Consider the following 26,933-nt stretch of genomic DNA (forward strand, 5'->3'; position numbering starts at 1 on the left):
GGGTACCTCAATGTTAAAAACTTAGTGGAATTATTACAACATGACATATTTTATGGGTAAATTATTTCATTTATCACTTAATTATCTTCTTACTCTTATTTTGGTCACTGAAATTTAATTTTTTTAATTTAATTATTTAACTTTCAAATTACTCTTAATTTAATCACTCTAACTTTCAAATTTAATTTTTATTTCAATTATATATTAATAAAATAAAATAAAAAAAAAGTCATGCGAAAAAAATTATCAATTAGCTAAATTAGAGTGATTAAAACATGAGGAATTTGAAAGTTGAGTAGTTAAATTAAAAAAATTTAAACTTGAGTGACCAAAATTAGAGTGAGACGATGGTTGAGTGATGAATGATGTATTTTAACTATAAAAATGTCAATTATGTTAAATTTTTAACGACGGGTACCAAAATGAAACATAAACTAACCGTTAGGTATGACTTTGAAACAAATGAAAGTTTATGTACCAAAAAAAGTAATAGTTTAGATACTAAACATGTAGTTTACCCTATATTTTATTCCATTGAAATAACTTACTGATAGTTATATTTTACACTCAAATAATTTCTTTAACATTTAAATTATATTAGACTACATCTTTAATTTTTAGTAAGGTCTTCAACATTAATTAATCAATTATTTTTCTTTTGAAATACATTTTTTATGTATATACAACATTGATGTACCAAAAAAAAGTATATACAACATTGAAACTTATTTAGAAATGTTTAAAAAACTTAAAATAAATCGAAATGTCTTGGGTGTTATTTTTGGATTTTTTTTAATTATATTTTAAAGACAATATATTTAATCAATATTAATACTAATATTAAAGAAAAAATCATTCTATAATAGCATTTTATTTATTTTATAAAGTATGTATCATTTACACCTAACCTTTTGCCACAGAATATTGATAGTGAATGGATAGAGATGCTCCTTAACTGTTCTTGGAATCCTTTGGATATTTCTGCTGCAGCTAAAATGATTGGGAACCGGTCTGAGTCCCAGGCTTCAGATTTATCAGGGGATTTTGTCTCAGGAAACCATAATGAGCAGTGTGATGATTGCTTCAAAGATGCATGGGATTCATCTCCTGAGAAGGAAAACTTTGGGAATAGTTACAATTGTGTTAGTGGAGAGGGAAATGACCGACAAAATTTCTAGCATTGAGTGCAGAGAATGTGATGGAAACAAGGGTTCTGTGGCATATCCCTCTGTGGATAGTTGTCCAACAGTGGAAGATGCCAAGCGTGCCAGGTTGCTTGAAAGAATTCATGCTACATTTGAACTGCTTATTAGACATAAGTATCTTGCTGCGAGTCATCTTAACAAGGTGATACAGTTCACAATGGATGAGTTGCATAGTCTGGTTTCTGATCCTCAGCTTCTGAATCATGTTGTAGATCAAACTCCCATGTGCATCTGTTTTCTGGGAGCTACACAGCTTAGAAAAATCCTTAAATTCTTGCGGGATTTATCTCATTCTTGTGGTCTGGCTAGATATACTGAGAAGACTGCTCCCCTGGATGATGTGAATGGTGCTACTAAGATTCTTGAGGTTAAAGAGAAGATTGTTCTTACTGCAGATGCTTCTTGTCTCCTCCTGGATGAACATTTATTGCCCGATGCAGCAATAGAAGATTCTGCACTGGTAAATTCTAGTGGTAGCAAGGGAAATGAGCTTGTGCGGGATGCTGATGCTCTGCTATCCTGGATCTTTTCAGGCCCCTCAAGTGGGCATCAATTGGCACCATGGATACACATGAAAGAAGAGAAAACACAGAAAGGACTGGAAATTCTCCAGATGCTGGAGAAGGAGTTTTATCACCTACAGTCTCTGTGAGAGAAAATGTGATCATATAAGCTATGAGGAAGCATTGCAGGCTTTAGAGGATCTTTGTCTTGAAGAAGGTAAGAAGAGGGAGACCGTCACTTAATTTGTTCATTGAAGCTATGAATCTGTTCTTAGAAAGCGCAGAGAAGAACTTGATGAGACCAAGAATGATGCTATGTTTCTTAGCAATATATTCGAGTTAGATGCTATAGCACATGTTTTACTAGAAGCAGAAGCACTGAATGCCAATCAATTTGGCCACGAGAATACTTATGATGGTCTTACTTCTCAGCTACGTGACTTGGAATCTGGGGAAGATTGCGACTGGAGAGCCAAGGATTTTCTGCATCAAGTGGATGCCTGCATAGATGTTGCCATTCAGAGACAGAAGGAACAATTATCAGTAGAGTTCTGCCGTCTGCTTTAGGTGCAACTTTCAATATAAAGAATTGATTCTTAACCTACCATTCTTAATTGTTTCATTTGTCAAGCAGCTAAGCAAACTTGATGCACGAATTATGCGAATGTAACTGGGATGCAGCAGTTGGAACTCATACTTGAGCTTGTATCTGCTCATGGTTATCAGTCAATAATATTGCCTTTAGTGAAATCATACTTGAGGGTTTGTATTAAGCTAATTGGATTTGTGCGAGGCTCTATCTCATACAATGCTATATTGTTATATGCCCTTTATTTATTTATTTATCATTTTAAATTCAGGCACACTTAGAGGACCTGGCTGAGAAAGATGCCACTGAGAAATCCGATGCTGCGAGAGAAGCTTTCTTAGCGGAGCTTGCACGTGACTCTAAGAAGGGTGCCCGAGGAGGAGGTGATAATTCTAGACATTCACAGGAGAAAATCAAGGATAAGAAAAAGAACAAGGAGTTCAGAAAATCCAAAGGTTCAAAGGTAGGGTTTACTTTTTATTTTGTATAATTCAGCTGCTAGTTACTTGGGCTGCATATTCCATTGTGTGCAGGTCTAATTTTTTTTACTGTTTCAGGCTTCTGGTGCAAATGAGCTTCATATAATAAATGACGAGACGGATGAGCAAGTGTGTGTTTCCCTTTCTGTTCTCCATTCTTATATTCTCATTATCCATTAAGCATTCTGCTGTTTGCATAGTCTAATGTTGATGTGCATTTCCATTCATGTTTTATTGCAGTTCTGTGGTAGTTGCTTCTGATGGTGATCATCTAGATTCTGAAGTTGTTTCTGTGAATAGTGATGACTTAAAACAGCAAGAACAGGAATTTAGGCGAAAAATAGAACTGGAAGCAGAGGAAAGAAAGCTTGAGGAGACTTTGGAGTATCAAAGACAGATTGAGAATGAGGATAAACAGAAGCACCTTGCTGAGCAAAATAAAAAACTATTCAAGCATATGCAGAGAATGCAGCTGATGGATTGCATGATGGTTGTTCAGATGCTGGTAATCTAGATGTTGAGGTGAGCATTATCTTGGTGATTCTTTCCTTTATACATGATGCGATGGGAAGCTGGTCAATGCTATTATGCCAAGACAAGCTTTATGCTGTTAACTTTATGGGTACAGTGATAAGATAATCAGAAAACTACATAAACTTTCTTTTCAGCAACATTTGGCACTAAGGAGTGGGGTCACAAACAATTTGGATAGCATACCAACAAGCACTGCTAATGGTTCCACTGTGCCAGTGACTTCTAATATATCTGACACTTTTGCAAAGTTTAAACAAGGTTAACAATATAACCAGGTTTGTTAATTTGGCTAGTTTGTGGCATGGTACTCTGGAAATCATCATCTTTTCACATTATGTAGGACTATCTAATGGTGCAGTCCCCGAAGATAGATTTTTCCCTAGTGATGAATGGGCAGGAAGAAAGGGTAGATGGCATAAGGGTAACAACAAATTTCTTGATGGAAAGTATCATGCCATCTGAAAACCAAAACATTCAACTTAGAAGCTCCCATGGCAATGTGGAAGAGCAAGGTAGATATGTTGATGGTGGCCCTGGGGACCGTGGTACAAAGACTTTAAGACAACTGCAAGCTGAGGAAGATGATGAAGAAAGGTTCCAAGCAGACCTTAAGAAGGCCGTTCACCAAAGCCTTGGTAATGTTCTTATTGCAGTTACTTTTTCATGTCGGGATTTGGTGTCTTGATACAAGTCCCACGTACTTGGTGAATGTAAAATGACTGTTTTAGTGTATGTATGGTAAATTTTCTTGGCACCGATTTTCTCGGTAGCATCTTAACAGACTTTAAAATGATTTCACTAATGAATTTTTTATTGTAAAAGAAATTTTATGTTTAATCTATTTAAGAAATATTTTGTAGTCAATAATGCTTTTCTGCAGTTGTTGAGACAATGAAACTTCTTTGCCTGGGTATTTGTTACAAAGGTCAGGTAATGGTGTCCTCAATTTGATTGGCTAATGCGTGAAAAATCTTGGACGACGAACTGTCTCGTTAGTAATGCATTTTTATTTAACTTGTTAGTTTTGGCTTGCGTTATAGAGTGTACCGGTATTTGGCAGTCTATTGTGTAGTTGCATGAATATTCTCACATGTGTGCATGCTTCAATATGTGCCAAAATAAATTTCACTTATATAAATTGGACTCACCGTTTTTGTAATATATGTATTCCTTACTGTGATAGAGTTCAGTTGTACAGCTTAGCCGGGAAGCTGTGCGTACTGTTTAAACATGGTCTTGGTGTTATGTTCCTAATTTTTAATCGAGTAGATTGGCTGCTTCGGCAGCATTCTAACTTGTTGATGTCATTTTTCAGAAACATACCAAGCACGACAGAGACAGCGCTTGTCTTCAAATTCGAGACCAGTACAAAGGGTACCTTCGGAAGTAAACAACCAAGGTGTATCCGCAAATGAGATCTCCTGTGAAGGTTTGAATGAAACTGATGTGTTTGGTACAGGTCTTCTGAGTGAAGTTGGTGAATACAATTATTTTCTGAATGTTATTATACAGGTTGGTTTTCTCGTATTGTGATTCATGGTCTCTTTCAGCCCACCATCCTTGAACTTGGCCCTATTTGTAACTTCTTTCTATTCATTTGCTGCCTTAACTGAAGTCTTTGTGGCACTTGAGGCAATTTCGTGATGAATTCTTTTGGAGATCAGCATCAGATCATGCTCATGTGGGAGATCCATGTGTTGTCTGTGCACTGTATGAAATTTTCACTGCCCTGACCATTGCATCCAGTGATGCACGGAGAGAACCAGTTGCCCCTACATCACTTAGAATAGCCCTTAGCAACTTGTATCCAGATAGTAATTTTTTCCAAGAGGTTGGTTCAGTTTTTGTCCCACATCACTTTTCTAATTGTTTGGCAGAATACATGTGAAAGTGCTGATGACATAGCAGCGACAGTGGCTGCCTTAAATAATGAAATAGATATTAGTGTGCTTTATCGAGGTCTGGACCCCAAACATAAACATAACTTGGTCTCTGTGGTACGTATGAGCACTCTATTTCCCTCTCTGCCTGATTTTGTTTTCTATTTTTTGAATACAAATTTTAAAAAGCAGAATTAGGTGTGATTATCGGGCAGTTTGATGATCGGGTGGCCTTGAGTACAAGGATTATTGCCAGGAGGATATAGCAAACTCTAAGCGGGGGAGGTATGGAAACTTTTCTAGTTGTTTATTTTCCTGTTTTCTGTTGTTAAAATATAACTTCCTCCCAAATTTATTCTAAAGAGAAGGTCAAGTATGTATATACACTAGGACCCTAGGGTACTCAACTCTCGATATTCCGAAACTCTGTGAATATAAATCATCCTTATAAAAAAAAAGAAAAGAAAAAAGACTTTTTCGGATTGGGTCTGATCAAAACGTGTCCAGTGCAAGTCTTTTTATCATCGTTATAAATCACCATTTTTTTAAAATGAATTAAATATAATGTTCAAAATTTGATTGATTTAATTAAGGGTAAATTACATGATTGATCATTTTCTTTTAAGTTTTGTACACTTTTCCTCACTAAATTTAAAAAACATAAGATTTTGTCACTTTTATTTTTATTTAATTAAGATGTGGTGGAGGTTAAATGTCGTTAGACTTTTAAAGGATTACTAATGTGTCACAACGAATTTATAAAATTAAAAAGTGTAAACTACACCAATGGTCACTAATGTTTGAATATTTTTTTTGTTTTTCTCACTAAAATTTTAAAAATAACAAATTGGTCACTAAAACATCAACAAGGTCCCTGAACAAAGATTTTATATCTAATTTATTCCAAAAGCTTTCTAATTTTTTGGAATCGAATATTTCGAATGATAAACAAAAAAATAGAAAGCTTTTGGGATAAATTAGATATAAAATCATTGTTCAATGACCTATTTGATGTTTTAGTGACCAATTTATTACTTTTGAAACTTTAGTAGGAAAAATAAAAATTTTCTCAAACATTAGTGATCATTTGTGTAGTTTATCCTTTTGAATTATATAAATTCAATGTGTCACTTCAATAGTCCTTTAAAGGTCTAACGACAGTTAATCTTTAATGATCACCTCTTAATTAAATAACGACAAAATTGACAAAATATTACTTTTTTGAATTCATTGAGGAAAAAATGTACAGAACTTAAAAAATTGATCAATCTTGTAGTTTACCCTTTAATTAAGGATAAACTACACAAATGATCACTAATATTTGAGTAGGTTTTTGTTTTTTCCATTAAAGTTTTAAAAGTAACATATTGATCACTAACGTCACCGATTTATAACAAAATAATCACTCTACCATTATCTCCTTAAATTGATGGCGTTAACAAAAAGTTTAGTATTTAGTTTCACCCTCATATTACTATTAAAATATCAAATAAGTCATTAAACAATACTTTTATATCTAATTTACCTAAAAAATCTTTTAATTTCTAATTTTTTTCAAATACCTACCACCACCACCACCACTGTTTTCCTCCCTCCCCGTCTCTCCCACCTCATCAGCTCCCAAACATACTTACATCCTTCTCAAATTGTCTAACCTTGTCTGTAAGTCACTGTCATCTTTTCTAGTCGTTTTCGCATGTGCAACCATACCCTTTGAAGCTGGTGCCACAATGGCCCCTGATGGTGCATTTACAAACTAAGATTGGATTCGAATAAGCAGTGTTAGAACATCTTAACAAATAGATGCGGAAAATAAGCTATGTGCAATATGTGAGAGAAATGGTGAAAATAGTACCTCTTGGTTGATGTTGATGTCGATACCGATCTCGTCAAGAACCTGGCTCACCGGTTCTTTCGTTTCCTCCTCTTCCTCGTCCCCTTCCAAAGCATCATGGACTGCATCACCTATCATCTCAGTCACCATCTCCATCTTCTCATTCTGTCTTTCGAATTCTTGCATAATTTTCTGCAGGAATGGCAAGTTCATCTGTCTCATTGCCTTGTTGCACCTTTCACTGCCTCTCTCATCGCTTGGGTTGATTTCAATGTCTGTAAATCGAACAAAAAATCAGTCGAGCTTTACATAAAAGTTATAAGTAACTTACAAATTTACAAGGCTTCAATCTTGCAATGTAAATCTGGTAGCCTAGAGCATTTTAGAAGTCATCTGCTTATACACATTTATTTACCCTCAACAACAACCTCAGATAAAGGGTTTATACTTTATCCTTATCGAATTCAATGCCTGCTCAAAATAAATATTTATCCTCCAACACTCAACATTTTCAGAAGAGAATAGAGTTAGATTGATCTTTTAAATTATATTTCTTTTTCATTTTCACAATCAAAATAGGCATACTAATGCCCATGCTTGGAGCATGTGCTGATAATTTTCTGCATTTGGGTTCGGGAGTTGATGAGGCGGGAGAGGCGGGAGGGGGAGGAATATGGTGGTGGTTGTGAGTATTTGAAAAATAAAAACTGGAAATTAAAAATATGTTTGGATAAATTAGATATAAAATTATTGTTTAAAGATCTATTTGATGTTTTAACAGTAGTTTATGGACAAAACTAAATGTTAACATTTTTGTTAACGTTGTTATGTCATCAACTTAACGGAAACGACGGTTGAGTGACTAATTTGTTACAAATCAATAATGTTAGGGACCAATATGTTACTTTTGAACCTTCAGTGGGGAAAACATAAACTTATTCAAACATTAGTGATCATTTGGGTAGTTTACCCTTTAATTAAACATTAAATATTATAAATGGGATTAAATGTAATCTAACCGGCAACTTGTAGGTTTAAAAAAAAATTATAACTAAATGCCAAATATCACACACCTAAACTTACAGGTTTCCGGCTTACGAATGATTGGGCGTCATTAATAAACTTTCTTGTCAACATCCTTTGCTTGGCGCAAATAACACCAACAATGACTTTATATTTATCAGTACTCTACTAAATATGAACATATGAACGTAACACTCTAATTTAGCGGTTAAATTTTAAAAATTTAAAAATATTAATTTTAAATGGCTACTTTGGAAGAAAGTATGGTGATTTATTACATGAATAAATATGTGTATTTAATTTATAAAGCTAAGGTATTTATTATTCAATTTCAATCGAACAATTGATAAATAATTCTAAAATTTTCGTATGTAATTATTACTAAAGTTCTGATTTGTTTTTATATATATTTTTTAAGATAATGGGGGAGTGAATGATTGACTACCGAGGAGATTGAAAATAAAATATTTTTCTATTCAAAATAATTGGAACCACACATGAATAAGATATTTTGGATTTTTATTCATGAGATTCATTAAGTGAGCCAATGCTTTATTTCCTGAAGAGAGCATATCGGCCTAGTATCATCAGGCGCAAGAGGAATCATGGTTTTTTCGCTCGGTAATCTTTCCTTCTCCTAACTCAAATCAGTAAATTTTGGAATGTTGAGATCCAAAGCATAGACAGAGTAGTTGATAGTTTTGATTGGACTATAGCTTGATTTGGAAAAGCTAAACCAGGGATATTATGTTTGGTAATTTTGCTGAGGAACTGTTCTCTCGAATTATTAACTTTTAGTTTGTCTGAACTTTATTGCATAGAGATAGTAGTTGATGATTTCACTTGAACTGTGGCTTGATTAGTAAAACCCGAATCTTCTATATTTGGCTCGTTAATGTTTCCTTCTTCTCTTATCGTGAATCATTAGTTTTTGATAGGTCAAAATTCAGTGTGTCAGAATGGTAGTTAGCGGTTTCTTTTAAACTTCAGTACCGCCCTTGGTCGGTAATAAGGAACAACATAGCTCGAGTTCAAAATCATTGGAAGGTCGCCAGATGCAAACTGACATGTTTTGTTTTAAGAAAACCAAATGGCTTTTGGTAGATCTACAATGATCCATAAGATTTCTCGATGAATGGAGGTCGGATCTAGGATAAGGAGGATAAGATGCTTCGAACATGTAAATGAAGTTTCAAACGGTGACAAAATGGGCGGTTGATGCAGTGTACTGGCGATCGTCTGGCACGCTTTCTTGCTTGAACGTGAAATGAGCAATGGAATGCACGTGATTTTGGGGTCGTATTAAAGTGAAAAATGGGTAAATCACAAGGTGTGTCATCCAAGTTTGGTGAGATTTTTATCTTGTCTCTTAGTTTCCAAGTGGTTATAGCTATGACATAATAGTTTTTACAAAATCAATTTAGTCACTAATTTAAGTAATTAACTATTGTGATGGCACCATTAGTTTCAATTTTACCAATTGAGTCCTCAAATTATTATTTAGATTTTAATAAGTTATTTTTATGGGGAGAAAATTTATTTTAGATTTGGGTTCGCATATTTGAAGGTTCGGGTTCTTGAGAAAAAGATTGGAAGCTAGAAATTGAGTTGGTAAGCTGTTTTTAACTGATATTAAGTCTCGTTTTTTATAAAATTTATATTGTTATGTATCTGGGGAATTATTGGAATTTGATTTCAAGATCGAGTGCGTTCGGATGGAATTTTTATGGTCGATTAGTATGACACGAAAATCGAGGTAATAATTTACTACCTCTTTATGCTTTATGAAACATGTTGATATTGGTAAATGCATGAATAAGATAATGTTGGTCACTTTTGTGGAGTTGAATAATTTATACACTCGATATGAATGTGGTAGAAATTCTGTAACTGAATACGGATCGAATGACTAATATAAGAGATTGAGGAATTTTTAGGATTAAATTACAAGTTTGTGATTAGTGATAAAGAAATCAACCATGAATTTGTAACTTATATTTTATATCATCAAAGGTTAAATGTTAAAGGTACTTGGATGAGAAATTATGAGAATACTCTAGTAGGGTAAAATTACGAAAATACCCTTATATTGTAGGATGACAAGAATTTATCCCTGGAAGTTGGTTAATAACTCTGAAAAGACATATTGATCTGATATATTTACAGATGTGCATAAGGAATGATAGTTTTATTTAGAAAATTTAGATAACTGGTTTTAACGCCAAAAAGGGGTTTGCACAATATGCTTGAAGTTTGTTAAGGAATAATTTCAAGATCAGAGAATGTTCGGAAAGCAATTGACCATAGGATATTTAAATTATAATTATTTTCATTAAGAGCTAATATCGAAATTATCTGGTTAAAAAATTACGAAAATGCCCTTGAGAGGTAAAATACTCCGAGTTGACCCTAAACGAGACAATACTTTGAGGATTTGTACTTAACTCGATTAAGTACGAATTTGATTGTTAAGATCCTGACTTAGTGCAGAAAATTCTTGATATTCCGTTGGTAAAAATCTGAGAAGGCACTTGACCCGAAAATATCCGACTTACGAGTAAATACTTGAATAACAATTTATCGGGGTGCTCTTATATCTTTTATCAGAATTGTTCGAAGGGACTGGAATAGATGATAAATTGGAATTAAATAATAAGACAGGATGGAAGGAAATGATTGAAATACATCGGATCTGTGGAATGACCAGAATACTCCTGTAATGGAAATGACCCAATAATATCACCAAGCTCAGGAATGGTTGGATATCCTCAAGCTATGAAATTAATGGAATAAAACTGAACACCAAAATTACCAAAATAACCTTATGGCCTAAACTAAGAAAATGTATTGGATTAATTAAGGAATCCAAATAAGCATAGGTGTTGGACTACCTTTAAAAGTAATGGAACACAATTTAAGTGAGTAGATCAACCCTAGAGCTATGTCAATACCTGAATGACATAGATATTAATTGAATGTGTGTTCGTTTCCTCAAGTTTGGATTGATGATAATTTTGGGAAGTACTCAGCTCAGCTCAGTTCAACTCTAGATCACATCCGGTACTAAGAAATGAATATTCATTAGAGAAATCAACCACGAAGATCAAATTGAATTGAACGAAATTACAATATGTATCTGAAATTCAGAAACGTCTGTCTTATTCTGGAAAATCCCGAAGTAACTGGGATGAACTTGAATGCTAAATGAACTAAGTAATCTCAAGGAGTGAGGATTAAGTAAGTGATTAGGATAAGTCTGGAAACTCATATGAACTTATATGATGTATCATCCCTATGTGTTATGAACCACAAATCAAGTACGTCAGCATTTCATGGTATCGTGGAAGCGTGAAAATGAAATAAAAACCATTAGAATATATGTTCGTCTCTTTAAGATATGTTCAGTGATGACTTAAAAGTTGATTTATGGACAATAATTTGTGGTATTAATGAGTAAATACCCTAGAAGGACAATAAATTGACCAGTCGACAAGCATTTTTTCTGAGAGCTATTCGTCTCAAGTTGTTCGATTATTCGATCAATCGACATAGTTGTAAAGGATTCTGAATACCCTTCTGATTACGTACAACTTCTGAAAAATATTCGAATAAGATATGATCATGATAATTCATATTCTAAATAACTGATGATTTTTTTCAGTTATTGAAACCTTCCTATAGTAATTCTAAATTCTGACATTCTATCGGTAAACTGAAGATCCGGGTTTATCTTCATGATAAGATTATCCAGTACCTATGAATAATATCCGTAATCATATAAATATTTTATCTGATTTTCGACTTGAATTCTGATATGATACTTGACATGGATTCTGATCTGATATCTGACATGAATTCTGATCTGATACTTGACTTGGATTCTGATCTGATACTTGACCTGGATTTTGATATGATACTTGACATGAATTATGTTTTGATTTTTGATATATCCGTTTACGGACGGAACATGTTTCATTTGGGGGTATTATTGGAGGAAGAATACCTGGAGGCTCCTCGGCTTTGTGCTCAAGGCTTTACTTACCGACTCGGCTGTCTGCTCAGGGCCTTACTAGACTTGACGGTGGGTGTATGGTTCTGGAGAACCTACACATTTTGGACTTGACGGATGGGGGTAGTGTTCATGTTTTTAAAACATATTACATAAACCGATTTTACTGAAATATTTTATCTATATATTTTCACTCGTTTTACGGGAACACACTAGATAACCTATTCTGATCTCCTAAACCTAGACATCCGAAATATTTCCATCTGAACTGAATATTATTTATTACTACCTGAAATATCAATAGGACCTCAGCTCGGCCAAAGAAATCTGTAAATATCTGAACCAATAAGGAAAAATATGTTTATCTGTATCTGCACGTTCTTCAGCATCATCTGGTAGTTCTGTATTACTGAGCTTTCTGAAGCTCACTCTATTACTCACCATTACAGGTTAAAAGAATTGTATCAGTACAGCTATCAACATCAATAAAGGAGTTCTTCCGGCGTTGCTTGCAGAGTATGGTACATGTGATTAGGGGGCATGTAATTGTATTTTGTTTTATATATGAGTCTGAAAATTTGTTTTAATTATGTATACCTATTTAAATGATTTTATGAGTTTACATGTTTTAATAAAAGTTTTAAATTTTCCGTTATTTTTTACAGTGGGTCGCTCCGGTGGCCCTAATGTGACACTCTAGATCGGATCGGGTTAACCGTATCGGTCTGAGGGGGTTACAATGAAATTATTCATTAATTAAATCATATAATATTAAAGTGAGTTGATATTTAATAATAAAATATTATACTATTTATAGTTTTTTTTTCTTTTTTAAGAGATTATATCATATAAAACATTATAGTATTGATAATAGAAAAGGATCATTAACCATGTCCCTAACAACCGATTTTGTAGTATTTTATTGAATTTTCTAAAAAAAAGAAGAGTCGGTATTACAATCAGTCTTTTATTTATAGATAGGCATTTACATGTAACATAATTTACCTAATTAAGGTATCGCCAATTTAAATTTAATTTATTTATTATTGGTTTAAATCGTATGTAATATGCCCACGAGTTGAGATGCTTAAAATTTTGACCTTTCAATATTAGAAATAAAAATATCTATTAATTTAAATCTATTAAGTGATCGTAGTAAAAATATTTAAATATAATTTAATAATCTTAAACATATTAGACCAAAACAATTTGATACATTTCTCTTTATAAAATAATCATAAAGTCTAAAGCCCAAGCTCTAACAAAAAAAAATGAAGTATATAGATTGTTTTTTTTATTATAGTGTATTATTTTATTGAGTATTTTGATTATTAAAAATTATAGAATGTTTTGTCGATTATATGTTGTTGTTTTTTGTTAAGTCTCTAACTAGTAAAGGTTAAAAAATAATTATCCTATTATTCATATATTTCAAACTCTTTTTTTAAAAAAAAAATTGATGACCGACTAAGTTGAACGTTAGATTGCTAACTAAAATATAATAAATTCATATTTTAATACTAACACTGTCGTTACTTTCAAGTATTGATTCAACATCATAATGTTTCAAGCACTAGTTTGATGATATAATGTAAATGGAGAATTGATCAACAAAATATAACTCAAACAGTTCTGAGATCAGATTTTATTAAATCTCAATCAACATATTAAATTTTTAACGAAAAAAATAAGTTTAAAACATATAAATAGTTAAATAATTCTTTTAAAACTTTTAACAATTGTGATATTTAATAAAATAATATTTTAAAATTAATAATTTTTTATAACTTTTAAAAATTAAACACTCCATAAAACAACAAATAAATCATTTATCTTTAAAAAAAACAAATATTTTTCTCTTACAAATCACACCAAATCTTTGATATTTCTCACTGCCATTATTACCGGATGCTAATCTCCCAAAATAATTGTCCAAAAACAAGATTCCAAATTCCACGGATAAGTGTTCTTTGTTTTTTCTCTTTTAGTTCTTCCACTTTTGTATGGAGAGTTTCCTCCACACCAAATGGATATCCACGGCGGCGAGCATATGGATCCAGTGTACCGGCGGCGCATCCTACACCTTCGGGATCTACTCTTCCATCCTCAAATCATCACAATCCTACGACCAATCGACTCTCGACACCGTTTCAGTCTTCAAAGACATAGGCGCCAACGTCGGGATCCTCTCTGGCCTACTTTACTCCACCGTAACCGCTCGCCGTAGCGGGCTCCTTAGTGGCCCTTGGGTGGTCCTCGTGACTGGCGCCGTCCAGTGCTTCGTTGGGTATTTTTTCATATGGGCATCCGTGGTGGGGTTGATCGGCCAACCGCCGGTGCCGGTGATGTGCTTGTTCATGCTTCTGGCAGCTCATGCGCAAACGTTTTTCAACACGGTGAACGTGGTTAGTGGCGTGCAAAATTTTCAGTCTTTCAGTGGGACCATTGTGGGAATCATGAAGGTATAGTAATAGCCACTGATTTTTCCCTTTATTATTTTTATTATTATTATTATTTAATTTTCATAATTTAATACTCAGAAATTATTATATTTATTTTTAATGAAATTAAAAAAATATAAACACATTTAAATAGATGATATGTAGTATTAATGAGTCAGTTTTTAGATAAAGGTTTTAGAGTTTAAAATATATATTATTTATTAAATTAAAATATTCCTCTAATATGTATCAAATATTAAATCTTTAGTAGATAAATATAAAATTTTATGTAATAATTTCTGTAATAAGCAAATAAGGATAGAAAGAAAAGCTACCCAATAAATGTAGGAAAGACGTTAGTACACGAAATAAAATAGTTGAGTAATATCTACGTCAAGTGGCTGTGGTTCATTTAATACTTTAATAATTCTTTTTTATGAGTCAGTGTGAATTAGGGATCACAATGAAACAGTAGAATTGGCTTCTGTTTAGTTTTTTAATAATTAAATTAGATTTGAATTAGGGATGACAATGAAATGAGTCGTGTATTTTTTGGTCGACTTGACCTTAATTTAATATTATAGTAATAAAATTTGACTTAACCTTAATTTTAAAATGTTTCATCCACTCAATCCTAAAATTTAATTAAGAAATTGAGCCGATTTAACATAATTTTTAATTTCTTATATATTTTTATTAAAATAAAAATAATCAAATCAAATCTTAATTTATTATATTTAATAACATAAAATCAAAATAATTTTAATTTAATACTATAATTTGAGTACATTATATTTTAATTTTTATATTTTTTTTTCAAAACTTAATTAATATTACGTAAATACATAAAAGTATTTTTTTGTAATTAGCTTGAGAAGGAGTTTTTTTAAAAAATCGAATTAAACCTGACCACTTGTAAATTCATTTCATTATTCTTTATCTTTTAATTACGTTTAAAATAAAATTAATTATTTAATTATAATTTGAGGTTTGATGTCAGGGATTTCTGGGTTTAAGTGGAGCACTATTGATTCAAGTGTATAACACCATATGCCAAGGTGATCCGACCACTTTCATTTTGATCCTCGCCATCACTCCGACTCTGGTCTCCCTTTCGCTCATGCCTTTCGTCAAAATCCATGGAACCACCTCCGTTTCCGACAAGAAACACTTGAATGGTTTCTCTTACATTGCTCTGATCGTCGCTGCGTATCTCATGGTCATCATAATATTCGAAAACGTCTTCGTTCTACCCTCATGGGCTCAGATTGTCACCTTCGTGTTCCTACTGGCTCTACTTGCCTCGCCTTTCGGAATTGCGTTCAAAGCCTATGGGGATTCGGGATGGTCTTCACTCGAAACAAGTTGTTTAATGTATGATCCGAAGCCAATGCCGCCGACCGAGTATGATGAAGTACAAGAGCAAGGGGAGTACGGTGAGATTCGCGGCGAACCGGACCAAGGTAAGTCGATTGCTTTGTCTTCGGATGTGAACTTATTGGATGATCAAGATGATATCGTTTTTGATCTATCGAAAGCTATGCTTACCGCGGACTTTTGGTTGTTGTTCATCGCTATGATATGCGGAATGGGTTCGGGTTTGGCGACGATAAACAACATTAGTCAAATTGGTGAATCTCTTGGTTACTCGACCGTAGAGAGGTCTTCATTGGTTGCTTTGTGGAGCATATGGAACTTCCTAGGTCGGTTCGGGGCAGGTTTTTTATCGGACATTTTGTTACACAAAGGTTGGGCTAGGCCATCGTTCATGGTCATCACACTAGCAACATTGACGTTTGGTCACTTGATTGTTGCTTCCGGTTTCCCCGGGAACTTGTACATCGGCTCGATCGTGGTCGGTATTTGCTACGGTTCGCAATGGTCATTGATGCCGACCATCACCGCTGAGATCTTCGGAGTTCGACACATGGGCACGATTTTCAACACCATCGCCATTGCCAGTCCTATTGGATCTTACATTTTCTCCGTGAGGATCATTGGGTATATTTACGACAAGGTGGCGACCGGCGAAGATAAGTCTTGCTACGGCACTCGGTGTTTCATGATCTCGTTTTTCATCATGGCATCGGTTGCTTTGCTCGGATTCCTCGTCGCATTTGTGCTGTTCATCAGGACGAGAAAGTTTTATGGGGGGATTGTGGTTCAAAGATTAGGGCGTTCTTAATGAGCTTGAGAAGCGGTTATTAAGGCTTTCAATGGAGGAGCTGGTGAAGATTCGATTGCGGAAATTATCGATGCTAAAAGTATTGACACCGAAGAAGACCGAAATTATTAAGGAAATTTTGTAACGTTGGTATTTTTTTAAAAAGTAATAATCAAATTGAACTATAATGTTTGAATTATTTATAACGTGGTACTGGTTCTACAATAATATATGTCCTATTTTAGTTTGGATAAATTTATGTACATTTTGTAAATAATATTATTCGAACTCAAGTTATCTACGAGGAATTTGTCACCTTTTGTGATCAGAATCGCTTATTGGATTCAAATTCATTATTACGCATGGATTTTTTTGGTATAATTATCGATATCTAATATATTAATCGATTAATCTGAATCAGGTACTGAAAAAGCGAGGATGACTCACTCAACCTAATTTGCTCAATTCACAAATGTTAGGATTCAAACCTCCAATATTGCTTAAGAAATCATATGTCTCATCCTATTAAACTAACTAATTGTTGATATATTTTGCGTAGACTTTATTCCCATGTATAACGTGATACATAGCAAATTTTGATTTTAATTAAATTGTATCTAATCATTTTTATGTTAGGTAAATATAATTATATATATATATATATATAACAAAAATGATATTATATGAATGAATGAAAGATTTTATGTTAGCGCGAATTTCTAAAATTTTAAAAGATAAATTTATAAGGATGAAAATAAATTATTAATAAAAAATATAAAAATTATCTAGAATATATGATAATTTTAAAATTTTAAGAGTATAATTATCGACCCATCTTTATGTATTGATAACGAAGTTAAAAATTATAAAAAAAATTAAAATAAAAATCATGCATATAATTATTTAAAATCAAATCATATATACATGGATAAAGAACTTATATTGTATAATCAGTATTTTAGAGATTAAACATATTGAATTAAACATATTTAACATCAATATATCATTTTAAATATTGAAGATTAAATAAAATTTATTAAAATATTTTAAATTAAAATTAAACTAATAAAATATACAAATTTTAGAGATTAAAATTATTGTTATACTAAACTGTATTACTATCTTTGTTAAATCAACCGTCAAAATAAACCAAAACGTGAATATGATTTTGCCTAAAAATATAATTGTCTGATCAAAAAAGAAATATTACAATAAATAATATACCAAATAGATAATTTACCCAAGGAGATATTGGGCCTAAGGATACATACAGAATTACACACAGGTACTGAACAAAATAATCGAATAAAGATTATAAATCCTCACTTCTCCCAACTCCGACGAGAGATTTCCATTGCCGATCGTCGTTATTGCTTATTCTTTATCTTTTCTGCCCCTTTTCTTACTGAAACTGAAAGACGTAATTTCTGCACATGCGATTTGATACCCCATTAAAAAAAACCAGAAAAAACCCTGAAGAATTTGGGAAAATTGACAAAAGGAGAAGTTTGAAGAGAAAAAGAAGATGAAGACGACAAAGGGAGGCAAAGTGATGAACCCTACGGATGCCTATCGTAAGGAACTCCGTAAGAAAGAACTGAAACGGGTAAAAAGTTTCTACATTATTCCGTTCCTTTTTAGGGTTTTTAATTTATTTATTTTACTTCAATAATGCTGAATTCTTCTTTGTTTCATTTAAAAAAAAATCATTCGCGCCTCTCATTCTGCCCTAATTGCTTGTTTGGATAAAAGAAATTCAAAACTATTTCACCTAATTTGAATAACTTAGTTTTTTTCACCTAAACAAACGAATTTACGAAGAACAGTGTTGAATTCGAGGGAAAGTATCGGCTTCAATGTTGATATTCGTCTTAAATAAGCTTTTGAAGCTTAACAAAAATTAAAACATAATAGCGTTGTATAATTTTATTTAGTTGCTTTGGAGTCGAACTTGTAAAAACAAGGTATTGTATCACCTTACAATTCTTGTATAATTAATGTTCTATTTGTTGTTAATGCTTACTTTATTCTAACAGAACAAGAAGGAAAGGAAGAAGGTGAGAGAGGTCGGGATTCTGAAGAAGGATCCGCAGGCAATCAAGGAGCAGATTGACAAGTTAGAAATGATGAGTAAGTCGTTCTACTATGATGTTTCTTGATGGATTGATTGATTGATTGATGAATTAATATCTGTTCAAATGCAAATTAGCACTTAATTAAAATGAGCAGAGCTTAATGGGGATTGTTTTGATTTGAAATTGGAAAATTTTATTTGGAATGGAATGTCCTATTTTTCCCCTTGGTCAGTAAATTTTAGTTCTAATGATGAGGACTGATCAAACCTTTATTGCTAGCTGATTTTCTACTCTGTTTTGCCTTCCTTTGAGGAGGTTTCTGTTACTGTCTTTGTGGCATTTAGTCATTTTCTTGAGCTTGGAGTAAACCGTTTCTTAACTACTGTGAAGAACATAGTTTTCAAAAGAAGCGGGAAAAATCAGTTTCCTCTAAGTAATTTCCCAATTTTTTTTATTATTTTCAAAGTCTAGAATTTGCACATCTTGCTGTACATCTTCCTTTGATGAAGTTGCTCTTGGATTGTATGCAGCGTGAAGATGGAAAAAGATTGATTTTTCCTTTTCCTAGATGGCAATCTCAATGAAAATATGTTTATACTTTACATTACAATACTGATGTGTTTTTACATTAGAATATTGATGTAACAACTACCTACACAAGTTTTCTTTTCCCTTTTCTTCCTTCCATTCATTTTTTGAAGAAAGATTGAACGGGTATTGTAAGTGGTTAGAAAAATTTATTCCTGTACTTAGCCTTTTTTCTGTAGTTCACCTTGTTCTTTCTAGTATATTTGGTTATTTCTTTAGTAACTTTTAATTTTTAAATGCAGTCTGGTTTACTGCCATTTATAGTCAATAACTTTGTTGAGCTATATTACAGAAGCTGAAGGTGCTTTAGACAAAGCAAGAAAACACAAGAAGAGACAACTTGAAGACTCACTTAACCTTGTCTTAAAGAAGAGGAGGGTAATAGTTTAAGTGATTAAGATTGTAACCTTTTTTTTTTTTGAAGAAATAATTACTGGCTTATGCTTTTTTCTGTCATTTATTAGTATTAGTTGTTTGCATGAGATAATTACACTATTCATTGCTCCCTTGCGCAGGAATATGAAGATAAAATGAAGGAGAAGGGTGAGACCCCTGTTATGTTTAGGTAAATAGACAATTCTCTTTATGATATGTTCATTTATGCTTCAGTCTTAGCATCTTCAAAATTTCTCATTTACCAACTATAACTTATCTCTGCTGCAGTCACTTGGGGACTCCTCAGAGGAGGACAACTGCAGAAGATGATGAGAGAGCGAAGTATCCTAAACCTGAAGTAAGATCTGAATGAGAGAGTTAACTTCTATTATTATATTTTGAGGCCTGCTTGCTTGTAATCTAATTTGTATTATTCCTTTTCCCCCCGTATCTACAGGACTCTGTTTATTATCATCCTACTCTGAATCCCACAGGGGCTCCACCACCTGGAAAGCCACCCATGTATAAATCATCAATAGGTGTGGTAACTTCTGCTTTGATTTGTTTTCTGCTGTAACACGGTTCTTTTTCCTGCTCTTCTGACCGATACACTTAAGCTGGTTTTGTTCTCTCTCTCATGCTTTTATTTTTCTTTTGTTTGGGCTTCAGGACCTAGAATTCCCTTGTCTGGTGCTTCATCGAGTGCTGCTGCTTCATCTTCACAGACTGAGTCAGAGGATACTTCTGCAACTATACCACCCCCACCTCCTTTGCCAGATACCGATCAATTGAACTCAGGGGACGCCTCTGTTGCACCCGCTTCTTTGCCTCTACCACCCCCACCTCCAATGCCACCCAAGCCTGCCACAGAAAACTTGGGTATTCCTTTACCTCCTCCCCCTGGTCCACCACCACCTCCTGGTTCCCCACCTAAAGAGCAAGTTACAGTTCGCCCTCTACTACCTCCACCTCCTCCCCTTCCGCAGTCCATGCTGCCACCTCTCTCGGGCACTAGTGAAAATGAAGGGGAGAAAATATTTGTACCATCAGATGACTCAACCTCCAAGGAATTGTCTCAGGTTAGCTTTTCTTCTCCATGCCCTCTGAATATGTTGCTTCCTTTCTTCCTTGTAAATGTGTAGAAATCAGAGTAATTCTCTGTATTTTCATATTATTTTCAATAGGACAGATTACATATTTATATACAAATTATCTCTCTAAAGTAGGAAACACTTAAGAAAGGAAAAATACTAATCCTAGGATGTGATCCCTTAAAATAAGGGATTGTATAAATATATGTACAAAATCCCTTAATTAAAGGAATGATATCAAATCATATCTCTATAATTCCTATACTCCCCTCAAGCTGGAGAATATACATTGTATAATCCCAGCTTGAATAGGAATTTATTGAAAACAGGCTTTGGCAAAGCTTTAGTAAGAATGTCTGCAACTTGTTCTTCTGAAGGAATGTATGAAAGTGTGACTGTCTTTTTGTTAACTTGATCAACTATAAAATGCCTATCAATCTCAACATGCTTTGTCCGATCATGTTGAACTGGGTTCTTGGAAATTTGAATAGCAGATTGATTATCACACAATACTTCAAAGTGATCCTATTGATTAGTGCCAAGTTCTTTCAGTAGTTTAAGTAGCCAAATTCCTTTGCATATTCCCAATACTAGTGCTCTGAATTCAGCTTTAGCACTACTTCTTGAAACGACAGATTGTTTCTTACTTCTCCAAGTTGTAATGTTACCCCAAACAAATGTGCAGTAGCCACTAGTGGATCTCCTCTCAGTAAGGTCTCCGGCCCAACTAGAGTCTGTAAAAAATTTAACAGTTTTGTCTTGTGTCTTCTTAAACATAAAGCCATGTCCTGGAGTTTTCTTCAAGTACTTGAGAATTCTATTTGCTGTTGCCGTATGCTCTTCAGTAGGATTAGTCATGTGTTGACTTATCACATTTATGAGAAAGGCTATATCTGGCCTTGTCAAGGATAAATAAATTAGTTTCCCAACTAATATTTGAAATTTCTCTTTGTCTACTAAGGACCCATCTTCTTTGCTAAATTTCAAACTTACCTCCATTGGTGTATCAATTGGCTTACAACCAAGCAAACCAGTTTCTTTGAGTAAATCAAGTACATATTTTCTTTGGTTGATTACAAGTCCTTCTTTTGACCTTGCCACCTCTATTCCTAGGAAATACCTTAGCTTTCCCAAGTCATTGGTTTCGAATTCCTCATTTAACAACTTCTTCAAAATTGCAAATCTCTTCATCATCTCTGGTAAGAATTATGTCGTCCACGTACACAATAAGGATAGCTTTCTTATTTGTAGAAGTTACCTTGATGAAAAGAGTATGATCGGCGAGGGACTGCTTGTAGCCGTTTTTCATAATGACTTTAGTGAACCTCTCGAGCCAAGCTCTGGGTGATTGTTTTAATCCGTATAGAGATTTGTTGAGCTTGCACACCTTGTTACTTCCTTCAACAGACTTTAAGCCAGGTGGCAACTTCATATAGACTTCTTCTTCTAGCTTGCCATTAAGAAAAGCGTTTTTTACATCAAGTTGGTGTAATCTATCCCATATGTTTGCGTAAAGCCTCTGGCCACTAGTCTAGCTTTGTATCGTTGAATACTACCATTGGAGTTATACTTTACAGCAAAGATCCATTTACAGCCAACAACCTTTTTTCCTTGAGGAAGGTCCGTAACGGTCCAAGTAGCATTTTTCTCTAGTACACAAATTTCCTCTTCAACAACCCTTCTCCATTTTGAATCCTTTAGAGCTTCAGCTATGCTTGTGGGAACCTGTTCTTTATCCAAGTTTGCTGTAAATGCTTGAAAAGACGGCATCAATGAATTATAACCAGCAAATTTTTCAATAGGATGCTTGGTGCACTGTATAACCCCTTTTCTAATAGCAATAGGGAAGTCATCTAGAGTAGGGGAAGTGGACTTACTAATTTCTTCTATTTCGACAGCTGGACCCAAATCCAATTCTCGGCAAGCATCAGATTGCAAAACAGCCTCAGGAATATGTTTGCTTTTCCTTGTATAGACACGAAGTTGTTTGATCGGTGATGTTTGTGGAAGATTTTGAATGGGAGTAGGTGTGTTTTCAGGAAGGGTGTTTAAAGTAGGTGTGGGTGAAGTAGTGATAGGTACTACAGATGAATTAATGGGAGTAGTTACAGGTAACAAATCTGTAGGTAAAGACAAAATCAGTGGCAATTCTGAAGGTTGAGAATGAAGAGTAAGAGGAGATACCTGATGTGGCTGAAAATCTTTCCATGTCTCCCCTTAAATTTCAACACGAGTGAAATAGGGATCCTGTTCATAAAATATTATATCCATAGTGGTAAAAAATCGTTTAGAAGGAGGATGATTTTATAACCCTTATTAAGTGAAGAATACCCAACCAATACACACTTTAATGATTTAGGATTTAACTTGGACTTATTAGGAGCAATGTTTTGGATGAAAACAGTACAACCAAATATTTTAAGTGGAAGAATGGAGGAGATAGGCTTAAAATGAGGAAAGTATTGCAAAAATATAGATTGAGGTGTTTGAAATTGTAAAACCTTACTAGGCATTCGATTGATTAAATATGTTGTAGTTAATAAGGCTTCCCCCCACAAATATTTTGGAACAGTAGTGGTAAATAGAAGAGAACGGGTAGCTTCAAGGAGGTGTCTATTTTTTCTTTTGGCAATGCCGTTTTGTTGTGGGGTGTCAACACAAGAACTAATTTGAACTATGCCCTTTTCCCTGAAAAACGCACCCAAAGACTTAGAAAAATTCATTGCCATTATCAGATTTAAAGAGCTGAATTTTAGACCCAAATTGAGTGAGAACCATGTTATAAAATTGGGTAAAAACACTAGCAGTTTCAGATTTATCTTTTAGCAAATAAGTCCAAGTTATCCTACTTTGATCATCAATGAAAGTGATAAACCACTTACAATTATTAGCATTCTTCACCCGAGAAGGGCCCCAAATATCACTATGGATCAAAGCAAAAGGGTGAGAAGGCTTATATGTATAAGGAGAATAAGTTGATTTAGTATGTTTGGCAAGAGAGCCAACTTTGCAAGAAAAAGAATTTGGCCTTTTATAAATGAATAGAGAAGGAAAAACTTTTGCTAGATAGTGGAAACTAGGATGACCTAAACGATAATGCCATAACATAACATTATCAATTTTTTAAAGCGGTAAAAGATTTCGAGATTTCGGTTTTAGTAGAAGCAAGAAGAATGTAGAGACTATTCTGCAAGCTGGCCTTACCAATCATTTTCTTCGAGTTCAGTGCCTGCAAAGTACAATCAATATCATTAAAAATTGCGGAGCAGTGCAAGTCGGTGGAAAGTTTACTAACGAAAACGAGATTGCAAGCCAGATTTGGTACGAAGAGGACATTTTTAAGTAAAATCTGGTCATTGAGAATAACAGTGCCATGTTCTTCTATTTTACACAAGGAACCATCAGTCGTTTTGACAGCTTTACCAAAATTTGGAAAAAATTGCAAAACAAATCCTTATTACCAGTCATATGATCCGTAGCACCAGAATCGAGGATCCAATTAGGGGTCGACTGGGAGGAGAAAAAAACTGTAGCGTGAGGTTTACCTTCTGGTTCTTTCATGACCAGAGTACCTTCTGATTGAGTAGCAGAACCAGAAAAATTTTCTGGATTCAAAGTGATCTCCGGAGTAGGATAAGAAGTTGTGGACATCGTCTAGGTTGGAAAGAAACCGTAACCTAATCTGATACCATGTAGAAATCAGAGTAATTCTCTGTATTTTCATATTATTTTCAATAGGACAGATTACATATTTATATACAAATTATCTCTCTAAAGTAGGAAACACTTAAGAAAGGAAAAATACTAATCCTAGGATGTGATCTCTTAAAATAAGGGATTGTATAAATATATATACAAAATCCCGTAATTAAAGGAATGATATCAAATCATATCTCTATAATTCCTACAAAATGTATAAATTGTTTTAGCTTTGCTTGACCTATCAAGGGTAGGAACTCCAAAGTTCTTTATTCCAGAAAGATCTTAGCATGGTCCAAATGCAGGGAACAAATACTTTCGTAGTTCAGAATTATTTGCTCTGAAGAAAGTGTTAATCTTTCTGTGTGTGTTCAGAATTATTTGCTCAGAAGAAAGTGTTAATTTTTCTCTCTGTGTGTGTGTCTCTTTAGGTGCCTCCACCTGGAATGCCCCCTAAATTGGCAATTAATCAGGCTGAAGGTGCTCCGTCAGAATCTGATGCGAATCACCATCCGGCGATAAAAGAGGTTACTAAAATGGTTCCGCCACCCCCACCTCTTCCCAGGCAACAACTTCCTGTGCCTGGACCTGCCATGGTCCCAGTTCTACATCCTGACGTATTACCACCTGGAATATCACGATTCCCCCCAGTAGCACCTCCAGACATGCGGGCACATTTATCTGCTAGTGGACTTCCTGGTCAAGCTCCTCCTGGAATGATGGTCCCACTGATGCCCAGACCACCTTTGGGTCCTCCACCAGGACCTCCACCAATGATGAGACCACCACTTCCTCCCGGTCCTCCCCCTAATACAATGGATGATTATAATTCTGCACATCGACCCCCTTTACCACAGAAACCATCATACGTTAAATCTGCCGCACCTACCGTTATTAAGCGGCCACTGGCTCAGCACCAGCCGGAACTTACGGCTATGGTAAGTATACTTCCTATTGCTACTTTTATGGTGCTTTAATATTTATTTGTGGGCTTGATATATTTCCAAATCTCTGGAAAATGACTTCAATGGGTTTCTGATGTAAGCTTTAACGGGATTAGGTCCCTGCATCAGTTCGAGTAAGGAGGGAGATTACTGCCCCAAAAGCAAAACCAAAGCCTTCACTCTCGACCATGACAACGGCAGCAGCCAAGCCTTTAGCTCCTACCATTGTGAAGCAAGAATCCTCCAGCTCATCATCGGCTCCAAAGGCACAGAGTATTGACGACTCGTACACAGCATTTTTGGAAGATATGAAAGCACTCGGTGCACTTGATAGCTGATATTTGCTATAACTCTCAAGATGTCAAGGAGATGTTGCTCCGGCACAATCAGAATGAAGCCATATTATCCAGCGTTACCGTGTTGCCGAGGAATCGGATTTCATGGTGCTGCAATTTTTCTTATGGCGGATCTTCGTAGTTTGAGATTGCATGACTCAGCAATTTTTGTCAAAGTGAAGGTTAAAATATAGCGGTCAAACTTGCATTTTTCGCTTGGAAATTGTAACAGTAACTGGTCAAACTGTTGCCCTGTTGACATACAAACTGTATAGAACAGTTTAAGAGACCCTTTTCTAATTTTATGTTCGTTCTCTCTTGTTGAGTTGATTTCTTAGACTTTTGCTTCCGATTTAGGGTTCCCTTAATCGTCAACCATCGAACACCGGGAGTCGGATAAGATACAAAAAATAAAAACCTCGATGGGCTAAATGAAACCGCTTATTTAAATACTAAAAATTCCAATTTGATGCTCGCATACCACCGTACCGAAGCTTTCTCCGACACACTGTTTTCATGGTGTTGAACGGTATCATCCATGGCGGTACAATGATCAAATTACTAATTTTTAGAAAATAGAAGTCTATTAAATATTTAAATTAAAAATTTAAGAAGACAAGATCTAGTTTAACAAGTGATAAGTCCACTCGGCACGTGGTGGCTCAACCCATCAACATTGAAAAGGAAGTTTTTTGTGGGGGGGGGGGGGTTCTTTCGCTTGCTTATCTAGGTATCATGTCTCCTTTTGGCTAAGCAAGTTTGGTGAGGGACAATTGAGGTTGGGGAAATCCATATAAATAGATTTAACTTAATATTACCAAAACAATTTATATTTAGTATGTTGATAATAAATTATATAATTTATATATATATATTTTAAAGTTTCTTTCTCAGGATATCGAGTAGAGATATATTTTAATATATAAATTATACATGAAATACAAATCATGGTGACAATTGAAGGAAAGATTGGCAGATGTTGAAAGGAGTTGTTAGGCATTGATGGTAATGTGCCTCATAGGTTCTCTTTGTGTGACTAAACACAAGCCTTTGTACTCATCATTGGGACCAAACCATTTGTATCCAATAATTTCAATAGTTAGGTCCATTTCTCTTTTCAACTAAATGGCATTGCTTTTTTTTTAAATAAAAAAATCAATCAATT

The 26,933-nt window shown here is 34.3% G+C and overlaps 3 protein-coding genes and 2 pseudogenes across 3 annotated transcripts; 4 read left to right on the plus strand and 1 right to left on the minus strand.

The window, feature by feature from the left end:
- Positions 1-763: 763 nt before the first annotated feature.
- LOC120140919 lies at positions 764-3,597 on the plus strand (annotated as a pseudogene).
- Positions 3,598-3,659: 62 nt separating this feature from the next.
- LOC120140920 lies at positions 3,660-5,198 on the plus strand. The gene is made up of 3 exons (XM_039155913.1): positions 3,660-3,945; positions 4,626-4,822; positions 4,926-5,198. Exons 1-3 carry the CDS (start codon positions 3,660-3,662, stop codon positions 5,196-5,198), a joined length of 756 nt encoding a protein of 251 aa, XP_039011844.1.
- Positions 5,199-6,820: 1,622 nt separating this feature from the next.
- Positions 6,821-8,161, minus strand: LOC120140921 (annotated as a pseudogene).
- Positions 8,162-13,956: 5,795 nt separating this feature from the next.
- Positions 13,957-16,867, plus strand: LOC120140739 (protein NUCLEAR FUSION DEFECTIVE 4-like). Its single transcript, XM_039155721.1, has 2 exons — positions 13,957-14,518; positions 15,498-16,867. Exons 1-2 carry the CDS (start codon positions 14,060-14,062, stop codon positions 16,680-16,682), a joined length of 1,644 nt encoding a protein of 547 aa, XP_039011652.1. The 5' UTR covers positions 13,957-14,059; the 3' UTR covers positions 16,683-16,867.
- A 1,076-nt stretch (positions 16,868-17,943) lies between these two features.
- Positions 17,944-25,978, plus strand: LOC120140740 (protein EARLY FLOWERING 5-like). Its single transcript, XM_039155722.1, has 9 exons — positions 17,944-18,267; positions 18,698-18,791; positions 19,617-19,702; positions 19,840-19,889; positions 19,988-20,057; positions 20,157-20,238; positions 20,369-20,778; positions 24,921-25,427; positions 25,550-25,978. Exons 1-9 carry the CDS (start codon positions 18,187-18,189, stop codon positions 25,769-25,771), a joined length of 1,602 nt encoding a protein of 533 aa, XP_039011653.1. The 5' UTR covers positions 17,944-18,186; the 3' UTR covers positions 25,772-25,978.
- Positions 25,979-26,933: the final 955 nt, after the last annotated feature.

This window comes from Hibiscus syriacus, unplaced genomic scaffold, assembly GCF_006381635.1.
Source record: "Hibiscus syriacus cultivar Baekdansim isolate YM2019G1 unplaced genomic scaffold, ASM638163v2 tig00110788_pilon, whole genome shotgun sequence".
Classification (NCBI taxonomy): Eukaryota; Viridiplantae; Streptophyta; class Magnoliopsida; order Malvales; family Malvaceae; genus Hibiscus; species Hibiscus syriacus.